Genomic DNA, 11,482 nt, shown 5'->3' with positions numbered 1-11,482 from the left:
CAACGTACGGGCATTCTACTAGTAGTACCATGATAGACTAGATAGCAAGTGCACGTATACACTAAGAGCATCTAAAGTTGGACTTTGCAAATCCGACCCCACAAATGCTCACGGACGCATCTGCGGACACTAACTGGACACCTTCGCTACGATTCGTCGTCCACGACGTCAGTGCGGGGCGCCATATGGACGGGCACGTAGGAGGCTCCGGCTCCTCCTCCTCCTCAACCTCATCCATGTATGTGAGCATCTCCACCTTCTTTGTGGCATGGTCCGCCTCCATCTCGTGCCGACAATGGCGTCCGGCCTTCGCAACCGACTCCGAGCGGAGGGAATCGAGGATGGCTTGCTGCTTCGCCTGTAGAGATCCGCGCCCCCGGTGTTTCCCACACTATTCCCCAGCCCCTGCTCCCTCCAAGTTTTGCTTTCGGCCATCCGGTCTTCGCGCCTTGCCCGGATATGCTCAAGGAGCTGTAGCCGGTGCTCCTGCGTTAGATATGGGGTAGCTCCTTACCGGGTGGCGTGGGGTCATGGCGACAACTAGTGGTGGTGCATGGAAAGTAGAAAAGTGGTGGCGGTGGCGGATGGGAGGGGGAACCGGCGGTCAGCATAAATAGCTGGGCTAGGTAGTACGCGGCCCGCCAGTGCATCGGACCCTCGGGGGTTTCGGACTGTTTCTGCATGGGATGGTTTTATGGCAGAATAGCTAGGTGAATTACGGCAGAATTAACACGCGCGAGACGGGTTTTTTTTCATGCAAAAAAAAAAAGACCTCGAAACACTAAGGCGTACGTGTTGACGAGCGGAATCAGCGCGCGTTCGCACGCGCGAGGATCACCGTTCAGCGGTACAGGTAATAATCAAATCAAAAAATAATAATAAGCAAAAAAAGAAGAAGCAAATTAAGGCGCGCCGCCGGGCGGAGACAAAAAGAGGCGGACGGAGCACAAGCATGCACGCGTGCTTCCATCCATGCATGCGTAAGGCTGGTCACAATGGGCAAGAACATAGTCTAGTAACTTACACACTTCCCTAGACTATGTTACTACCTCCACAGTGGGTAGGAACATCTATGTAGTGTCATGCAACAATGTATTTATTAGGTTATAGACTCATTGTTTCTTGGAGTGTGTGATGTTCCGGTAACTTAGCTAGTTACCACAAGCACTTCTCTCTTCATTAAATATGTGACACATAAGCAAAATTGTATTGGAGTGTGTGATGTTACTCCTAAGTTCTTCCCCATTGTGACCAGCCTAAGCGAGGCTCGATGCATGTCGCTCCTTCCCTCCGATGAGTCTGCTGGTTTCTGCTTGTCGAAGGAGTTGTGATCGTCGAGGACGCCTGCTGGTTTCGGGTTGTCCGAGGGAACACTTCGATCTTGGTCCCCATCGGGAAGGGAAATACCATGACTTGTTCACGGCGTCGAACATCTTATCGCGCATCAAGAGCTGCGTGATCCATAATGATCAGGATTATGCATCTGGTCCAGAATCGCATTGCCGTGGTCGCTGCTCTGGACGGCCAAATCAGGCTCCCCCTCGCCGGAGGAGTTGCCGTCGAGGAACACGTCGACGCTGGTCGTCAGCTCGAACAAAAAACGCGCCCTGTCCACGGCAAGGAAGAGCCGGTCCGCCTGGCCGGCGCACCGCCCCCTCAACGCCTCCCACCGCCGGCCCGCTCTCAACAGGGACGGGGACTCCTCGACAAGGAGCAAGGGGCGGCGCGTGGCGGCGCCTAGGAAGAGGAGCGAACGCAGATCGCGGTCGCGGCCGAAGTAGGAGGTCTCCACCTGCATCACGGCCGCGCCGCCGCCGGCGTCCGTCACGGCGAACCCGTCGCCCCGCGAGGTGCTCGATCTGGTCACCGTTAGCGTCGTCGTGTAGCGCGCGTCCACCAGGGCCGCGGTACTACTCTCCCACGGCCACGGCATGTCGTCGATCTCCCGCTAATGGACTGCCTACCTGCTCGCGATCGCAATTAAATTGTAGGAGTAGGAACGAATTGGTTGCACCCATAATAGATCGACGGAGATAGTAGTTTAGTACAGTACATAACCGGGAATTAAGGGACTGGCTGCTCGTGATTATTTCCTTGTCGCGCAAGACAAATTTCTCCTATAATTAATTAAGGGATTGCTATGTAAGTCGATTTTCTTGAGCCATCCAATTTAAATTCAAGGGCAGATATCTCTAGTAGTTCCTTCAACCTTCGGCCGTTCCCTCACATGCGTCGGGCTCCAGCCGTTCGACTCTCCTCCTATCCTTGCCTCTCCTCCGTCTGCCATGCCACCGTTAGCTGTCATTCCATGTCGTCTCCGCCTCTGACACGGTAGCTATCTAATCTGAGCGCCGCTCGGAGCTAAAAGGCGGCCTCAAATATGCACAACAAGTTTTCTCATTGCCTTTGCCGGAGGAGCCGCGTGGTCTCATACTCTTCTTCTTTGTACAGAATTGATTTTTTTTTAGAAAAAAGCCATACGCCGGAATTTATAAATAAAGCAACAAACATCAGTGGGGGGCGGAGGCAGCTGCTCCAAAGACGTACCTCTTCAGGCGCAAGGGCTGCCCCCTTCTCTCTCTTTTTCTCCACAATAGGTGATCTCTCCTGGAGGGCTGCTCCTCCCTTCTCTTTTACCCCGGCTTCGTCTAGCTCTCGATAGCGAAGCGCTACCGTATCAATGGTGTTGTAAGTGTGCAATTCACAGAGGGATCGTACGGTTGATTCCTGTTCAAGGGAACTGTTTGTGGGATGGATCGAGGGACTTTGAGATGATCTTCACCAACTCTTCTTCCGCTACAACTCGTTTGTTGGTAAGTTCAGATCTAACCTTGTATGCACAATCTTCATAGTGATCCTTGAAAATAGATTCGTAGGGCATTTTTTTTCTACTATGCTTCCCATCGTTTAGTATCTACTCAACGAGTACTTGTGAGCATTATCAAGGGACCACCAATAACTTTGCAAAAATACAAACGAAACTTTTTCTGGAGTGGAATCCTTACCGTGGACTATATCATTCCGTAAATTCTAAATCCTCCACACAAGCAGAATGATCATACTTCTAGTGTTTGCCGAACAGCCATCAAATACTGACAGAAGCCAATCCCAACCAGTATGTTGGAGCGTTCCAACGGGGGGAGCGGCCACACCTCCCACATACACCCCCACAGCTCCGGGGTGTGACAACAAGTAGGGCTGGACCAAAAGCTCGTAGCTCGCGAGCTTAATGAGCGCTTGACAGTTCGGCTCGTTAAGCTCGGAGCTCGCTTCTTAATGAACAGAGTCAATCATTGATTTCAGCTTGTTAAGCTTAACGAGCTTAACAAACGAGCTCACGAGTTTCATGAGTAGCTCGTTAAGCTCATTAGTAACAACATAACACATATTTTCATTTTACGTGACAAACTTTTTGTACCACCTCAGCCCATCATTTCAATCTAATCGACATATGAGGCAACAAACTAGTGCATTTTTTTGTAGTCACCATATTTCATCTTGAAAACCACACCTACACATTCATCATGTATATCATAACACATTATAATCTGTTAACGAGCGCTCACGAGCTTAACGAGCTTCAAACGAGCCGAGCCGAGCAGGGTTTTCTGCTCGTTAATCTTAACGAGCTTAACGAGCCAAGCCTTAACGAGCACGAGCTTAACGAGTACGAGCTTAACGAGTCGAGCTGCTTGTTAATCCACCCCTAACAACAAGTGACAAGCGCATGGAAGCTTGACTCATCCTCAACTCCGAGGATTGGACACATAGCGCGAGCACCAATATGATGCTCCACTTCACCCAACATTGTAGCTAGCCATCAACTGAAGCTTTCTAGACTATTATTTTCTTTTTTTGCGGAATATAAGCATGCCATATGAGCTTCCACAACGAGCGATCACCGTCCGGGCTGCCACTGGAAGCCCCTCCAGCAAACGCTTCGTCGTGATAGGAGGTGGCTAGTCGTGATTTAACTCTCATATACATCAAAAATGAAGTGTGTAATACATGCATATACAACCCAGTGGGCCCTCTCGTCCATAGATCTACAAATATGTACATTGCTTCAAATGCCTTTGTATTTTTTGCTTGAAACTTGAACATAGACTACAACTTTTCCCTCCCATCTACCTTTGTGGCCCATCTACTAGCTTTTCTTGACAGAGTCATAGCGAGAGGCATCAGTTTTTTCACATGTGAAATTGTAAGAACTGTGGTTAGCATTAATAGTCAGCAGTAATTACGATGATGGCTATATATGACAACAACCAAGAGCAACGTTTGGTGTCCACCGCGATGGAAAAAGATCCTCTAACATTCCAAGGGATGTCAGAGGGAGCTACAATCCCTGGCATTGCTTCACCACACACACGTGAATAGTGGTTCGAAGTTTGAACACATGCTTATCAACAGTAATTCAATACAGGAATTACCTACAGTATTTTGATCTACAGTGCATTCTTTACTCTCTGACTTGCCTCCGCTATTTTACACAACCGACCAATGTAGCTTCCCTGCCTTTGCTCCTGCAAGTTAGAGGAGCTGGCTCCGTCGACGATGACAACGGAGGTATCTGGTGCCAATGCAGACAACTAACGAACACCCGCGTGGTCGCCATCCACATTTGCATACACTCTTCGGTGTAGGGGGTTAGCATTATGGAGTAATTCCCTTGTGATAGTTAATTACTCCCTCCGTAAACTATATAATAGCGTTTAGATCACTACTTTAGTGATCTAAACGCTTTTATATTATTTTACAGAGGGAGTACTAGTTTACTACTCCCTTCGTTTTTATTTACTCCGCATATTAGCTTTGATCTTAGTCAAACTTTATAAACTTTGACCAAGCTTATCAAAAACAATCTAAACTTTCACAATAACAAATATATGTGGTATGAAAATATATTGAATGATGATTCTAATGATATTGATTTGGTATTGTGGATGTTAATATTTTTTGTATAAACTTGGTCAAAGTTTACAAAGTTTGACTCGAGACAACATGCACAACCATTTGTGTGTTATTTTGTCTCTAAAATGATGAGAGCGACCATCGTTGATCGGCACGTCAACAACAGTTGTGGCATGTCCTCCTAGCATCAAGTGCCACGATTAACCACATGATCGAGGAACAATGTTTCAATGATTTATTCAATCATCCAGATTTTATGTAGAATAGTTATTTATCCAATTAGCAAGTGAGAGGATCAACCACGTGACCAAGGAACAAAACCGCATCTGTCATCTCCTCAACCACGCCAAATAAGAAGGGCCGATCCGCCACAAAATCCACCAGATACCTTGGTCGTGGTGCCGTAGTACGCCCGATTACGACGACGGTGGCAGCGGCGGCCGCGGTGCCTACCTCGTCCACCTCAATGGTGGCCTTATGGTACACCCCGGTGATGGTGAGCCCCCCATCTCTGCTGCTCACCATACCGGAGAAGTCGCCGCCATGAAAAGCCCTATTGACACCAAGCTTTCGCATGTCCGAAGACGCCTCAAACTCATACGTGAACTTGAACTTGGGGACCATGAACCGCCCGACTGGAACCTTACCCGCTGGCGTGTGCGTCTTGATGAACTCCGGCGTCGACACAGCCTTGTCATACAGATCGGCGAGACTAACAGTGTCCCTGTCCGGTAGTAGGATAAGCATGTAGAATTCAGCTTGCTGCTGCACGTCGTTCTTGTACGGCAGCTTGAGGGCCCTGAAGCCCGGGTAGACCGCGATGCGCTGTGACCGGCTTGTGGTCATGGATGGCACGCGCCCGGTGGTGCCGCCTGGGATGTGGAACGGCATGGTGGAGACGTCGAACGGCTGTGTCCACGCCCCTTTGAAGTAGAGCGCGTTGGCGAGGACGACCGCCGTGGACGAGTCGACGGAGCTGGGAGGGAGGACGTCGCGGATGAGCTTGTTCATCGCGTCCGCCACGAAGGCGTTCACGCGCTGCCTCGCCTGCTCGGCCCCTGGCACAAAGTCCAAGGATTCCGCCATGGCGCCGTACCGCGACGCGGCGGTGACCGTGAACTCTGGCCTGAGCGCCAGCCTCTGGTCCACCCATACGCCGCAGGCGAAGGACGTCTACGCTATGCCATTGAGCCTGCCGACGAGCTCAGTCGCCGCGGTGCGGTGCAGCTCGTCGAGCGACGCCGATCCAAGGAACCCCAGGAACTCGCTACGCGTGTCGCCCCGCGCGCCTGCGGCCACCATCGCGAGCGTCGCATGGATGGAGGACGAAGTTGCGCCCCGTGCCGCCTTTCGCCCGGACGCCGGCCTCCCCGGCGAGAGCCAGGCCACACGACGCGTTCCTGACGGCGTCTCTGCCGACCGCCGACTCTGCGCCCGTAGAGTCGACGCCAGGACCAGAAGGCGCCTCGACGAACAGGGTCGAGATGAGGACTGCGTTACCCGAGGGCGACATCGCCTTGTGCTTGATCGCGCCTTCGCAGTGAGATTCAAGAGAAGGCGGCGGCTGAGTCCCTGCGAGCGAGCTCGCGTGTGGGTTAGGGTTAGATGCACAGTGGACTACTAGGCTGAGCTGTTGGGCTGTGAGTGGGACTGGATTATCAATTTAAAAATGGAAACGTCACTCAAATATTGGTTTTCAGCTTTTCACAGTTTCTCCAAAAAAAATTGGTTTTCACTTTTTTTAGTGGGAATATTTTTTTATGTCAGGACCCCGATCCTAAGGCACATCGATCTAGCATGTAACCCATTATACTTTGCGGCCTCATGCATGGTATTCCCACGGGTACCGCCTTACCTGGCCCGGGACCGTTTGTGCCTTTTGGCTCACGTATATGATAGTGTCGCTAGCATCCATATGACAGAGAATCCGGGCCGACATGACTAGTCGTGAACCCAAAGTGGCACTAACTTACAGGGACAGGCATACATGACCCAGCAACGAACGCGTCGGTCATCAGCGAGTGAATTCAGGTTGTAGCAACTGGGCTAGCAGGTCTCCGGAAATCCGGGCTGTAGCAGGCTAACAAGACTCCGAAAGACACCGCGTGACATTTCCCCGAAGGGACAGACACAGGATCGAAGAAGGACACATGCCGGCCAGTCTAAGTGTTCCGGAGTAGTAGCAACTGGGCTAACAGGACTCCGGTAAACCGGGCTGTAGCAGACTACCATGGCTCAGTGGAAGCACTAGACTACATTTCCCCATAAGAGAGGCTACCAAGGATAGACAACTAGGTTGTCGGATCCCACACATACCAATCATTTCAATCATACACACAATATGCTCGATATGTATAAATACAACATGGCATCATAACAAAACTCTACGACTCAAAATATTTATTCAATAGGCTCCGAGGAGCGAGATATTACAAACATGGGTCTCATGACCCAACATTCAGAGCATACAAGTCAAAAGCACATGCAGAAGTTTAACATGTCTGAGTACAGACATCTATAAATGAAAAGGGCTGAGAAGCCTGACTATCTACAAGATCTTGCCGGGGGCACAAGATCGTAGCTGAGGTAACAAGCTAAACATCGAAGTCCACACGCACTAGTAGAAAAACACCTAATAGTCCCGGTTCCTAAGGGCCTTTAGTCCCGGTTCATGAACCGGGACTAATGGGCCGTTACTAATACCTCCACCCATTAGTCCCGGTTCAAACAAGAACCGGAACTAATGTGCCTCCACGTGGCTCTGTGCGCCGAGCCCAGTGAGGGGGCCTTTGGTCCCGGTTGGTGGCACCAACCGGGACCAAAAGTCCATTTTTTTTTTTGAAAAGTGGCTGCTTTAAAGGTTTTGGGGGTTATTTTAGGTTGTTATATTAGCTAGCTAATAGAGAGAAGTGTCCTCTCTTATATCTTCGTCCTTGGTTTACCAACGCTGCTGCTATATATGTTCATTTTACCCGCTGATATAATAACTCATGCATGCTCGCATACATCAGCATATATAATAACAAGTACTCGTCCTACTAATCATGCATCATCATACAACTTCTACTTGTTATTAATCCCTCATTTATTGCCATATAGGTATATGGGAAAAGTAAAAGAGAAGTGATAATAGGGGAGGGAATCCATGGGACGGACCATTATTTCCTTCCTTGCCTGCCATATGCCATATGATAGGACTATTTTTAACGGCCCGAGAGACAGTTTTGCACATCTCTCTCTCTCTCTCTCTCTCTCTCTCTCTCTAAGGTAGTCTCTCTAATACGTCTCTACATGTTCATCTTTATCCATCTGGGAGCAAGGTAGGTCCCATATATAACATCCTGAGAAAAAGTTATGCATCCTGTGACGCAAGGTACTATTTCCTCTTCCAATTTCAGTCTAAGACGCCGTAATATTTCCTCCTCCAGTATCAGTCTATGGCCGGATGAGACGGACGCTGCTGAGCAAGAGCTCGGAACTGTCGCAACAATATAATATAAATGGCATCGAACGATCAACTAGGAGAAGACGACCGACCAACTGAGTGTGGTTGTGTGTGTTTTTGGCTGATGGCTGGCTGTTGTTTGTCTCATAGATGAGCCAGCCAGCCACTTGTTTCATATTTCTTTCTTTCTTCATCATATCGTTTTGGCAATAAACTGACCAAATTGAAAATAAAAATTGTATGATGCGGCCATCTTCATTCACAATATGCATACAATCTGAAAGCATACATACATACATAGACAACTACCCTCAAAAGAAGAAGAACAGTTGATGATAAATAAGGGTGGTCACATCACATAAGAAATCATGCATCATCACTCCCAGACGCATGCACCTGGATGTTTCCTCCAAACAAGAAAAGAAAATTTTAATTCATGTCTTCTTATCGCTCTCGACCTCAACAGTTCATATACATAAATAAACAAGTTCAATTTCACAGCCAACAAGACAAAACACAAACAACACACCATTTTATCTGGTGCCAACACAAAGAGATGACAACTCTGGGAGTCACACCAGAAATCGATTGACGTCCATATTTTAAGGGAGATGAAGGAAGTTAGTGCTTTGTTCCATGGATAAGAGCGGCGGTTCTCTAGTCGTCTCACTAATTCAGCGGCTCACCGCTTAGCTAGGCATGCTTTAGACATTTCTATTATTTTTCGATGTAATCTTGGGCTGCCAGATTGAGTGTGTGCAGTCCGACATGCTTTCGCCTATTGAATAAAGTGCCAAATGGCGTCAGATTTAGAAAAAGTTAGGTTCTTATTTTGGCCACGATGAGAATGCACCGAACCGTGCATTACCTTTGTTTAGCTCACATATGCCGTAATTCAGTAGCCAATACTATGTGACATTGTAGCGTTATCTTCCGTTAACGTCTTATTAGTTGAAACCTTTCCTCTGAGATTTTTTACCCCCCCCCCCCCCAAGTTCTCTCATTCGGCGGTTTTGCGTCAGTCTAGACTCTAGAGTCATGACTGATAGTGAGTGTTCAATTTTGTGGATCAAACACTTGAAAAATATATCACAAATACATTATTTAGATTGAGGAGTGTTCGTAACCGGTCTAGCTAGTTTTTGTATATATCATCACCTATCAATTGTTTTGTTGTTGTACGGAAAATTTGTGCCATGTTCGGTTCTCTTTATCTGTCGTAATTTGCCGGATTTTCAAAATACATGAATAGGAAAAAACGTGTGAGTAGAGTGACATGCCTTTTGTATTCTATATATAGGATTACAAGACTAAAGAAATTTGGATAGAATTGTATTTGGTAGCCCAGAAAAAACAAAGAAATTTTTGCAAGAGGTTTCACTGGAAGGAATTTTTTCCCCATCAAAATAGAGTACAAATGAATTCTATGAAAAAAAAACATAAGATTCCAATACTGCACATAAAACCCCTAATGATCTGATTCCAATACTGTACAAAGGATTCCACATTTTGTAGAGTAATTATTTACTATTCATCTAGTGAGTGAGAGGATTAGCCACGTGACCAAGAAACAAAACTGCATCTGTCCCCTCCTCTACCACGGCAAATAAGAAAGGTCGATCCGCCACAAAATCGACCAAATCCTGTGGTGCCCCCGGAGCCGCACTACCAAACCAGAGGACGGCCGTGGCAGCGGCGGCCACGGTGCCTACCTCGTCCACCTCGATAGTGGCCTTATGGTACACCCCGTTGATGGAAAGCCCTTCCCCACCGGTCATCATGCCCGAGAAGTCGCCGCCTTCGAAAGCCCTAGTGATACCAAGCTTCCGCATGTCGGATGACACTTCGAACTCGGACGTGAACTTGAACTTGGGGACCATGAACTGCCTGACTGGAACATTCTCTGTCGGCGTGTGCGTCTTGATGAACTCCCGCATCGACACAGCCTTGTCATACAGATCGGCGATCTCAGTCTCGCTGTCCGGTAGTAGGATAAGCATGTAGAATTCAGCTTGCTGCTGCACGTCGTTCTTGTACGGCAGCTTGAGGGCCCTGAAGCCCGGGTAGACCGCGATGTGCTGTGGCTCGCTTGTCGTCATGGATGGCACGCGCACGGTGGTGCCGCCTGGAATGTGGAACGGCGCGGTAGAGACGTCGAACGGCTGTGTCCACGCCCCTTTGAAGTAGAGCGCGTTGGCGAGGACGACCGCCGTGCCGGGGCCGACGGAGCCCGGAGGCAGGACTTCGAGGATTTGCTTGTTGGTCGCGTCCGCCACGAAGGCGTTCACGCGCTGCCTCGCCTGCTCGGCCCCCGACACGAAGTCCACGGATTCTGCCGTGGCGTTGTACCGCGACGCGACGATGGCCATGAACTCTGGCTTGAGCGCCAGCATCCGGTCCACCCACACGCCGCTGGTGAAGGACGTCTGCCCTATGCCGTTGAGCCTGCCGACGAGCTTGGTCGCCGCCGCGCGGTGCAGCTCGTTGAGCGACGCCGACCCGAGGAACCGCAGGAGCTCGCTAAGCGTGTCGCCCCGCGCGCCGGCGGCCACCTTCGCGAGCGCTGCGTGGATGGACAGCGGCGAGATGACGAAGTTGCGCCCCGTGCCGCCTTCCGACCGGATTCCGGCCTCCCTGGCGAGAGCCAGGCACGATGCGTTCCTGGACGCGGAGTCGACACCAGGAGCTGGAGGCGCCTCGGCGAACAGGGTCGAGCTGAGGCGCCATGCGGCGAGCAGGGTCAAGCAGAACACGAACTTCGCGATGGGCGACATCGGAATCGCTGCGCTTGACCGTGAGCTTGATGGAACCGTGTAACCCCTGAGGCCCGCTTGTGGTCTGTATTAATAAGAGAACAGCCGTGGCTTACACGAAAGGAGATCGCTAGGATTCATCATGGAATTACAGAAGGTCTCGGTAGAAGAGTTAGAACAGAACAAGAGATCCTATCTCGCGTCTGGCTTAGGGTTAGGTGCACTATGAACTACTAATAGGCTGTTGGCCTAATTATCAATTTATTTACGGAAACATTACTTAACCGACTTAACCTTGAAAGGAAAAACTTGACCGACTAAAGCCGCTGTTCATCTCTACTGGTAGAAGTTTGTCACGCGCTTTGCTGCG

The 11,482-nt window shown here is 49.5% G+C and overlaps 1 protein-coding gene and 1 pseudogene across 1 annotated transcript; both read right to left on the bottom strand.

Moving 5' to 3' along the window:
* Positions 1-5,193: 5,193 nt before the first annotated feature.
* Positions 5,194-6,427, bottom strand: LOC123115179 (putative serpin-Z12; annotated as a pseudogene).
* A 3,350-nt stretch (positions 6,428-9,777) lies between these two features.
* LOC123117440 (putative serpin-Z12) lies at positions 9,778-11,158 on the bottom strand. Its single transcript, XM_044538194.1, has one exon. The coding sequence runs from the start codon at positions 11,131-11,133 to the stop codon at positions 9,895-9,897; it is 1,239 nt and encodes a 412-aa protein (XP_044394129.1). The 5' UTR covers positions 11,134-11,158; the 3' UTR covers positions 9,778-9,894.
* Between the last annotated feature and the right edge of the window lie 324 nt (positions 11,159-11,482).

This window comes from Triticum aestivum, chromosome 5B (assembly GCF_018294505.1).
Source record: "Triticum aestivum cultivar Chinese Spring chromosome 5B, IWGSC CS RefSeq v2.1, whole genome shotgun sequence".
Lineage (NCBI taxonomy): Eukaryota > Viridiplantae > Streptophyta > Magnoliopsida > Poales > Poaceae > Triticum > Triticum aestivum.
The sequence above is the reverse complement of the archived record's forward strand: the minus strand, read 5'-3'. Positions and strand labels throughout refer to the sequence as shown.

Bases quoted from the DNA above. Each gene is read 5' to 3' on its own strand.
- LOC123117440 (XM_044538194.1), bottom strand. From the start codon at position 11,133: ATGTCGCCCATCGCGAAGTTCGTGTTCTGCTTGACCCTGCTCGCCGCA.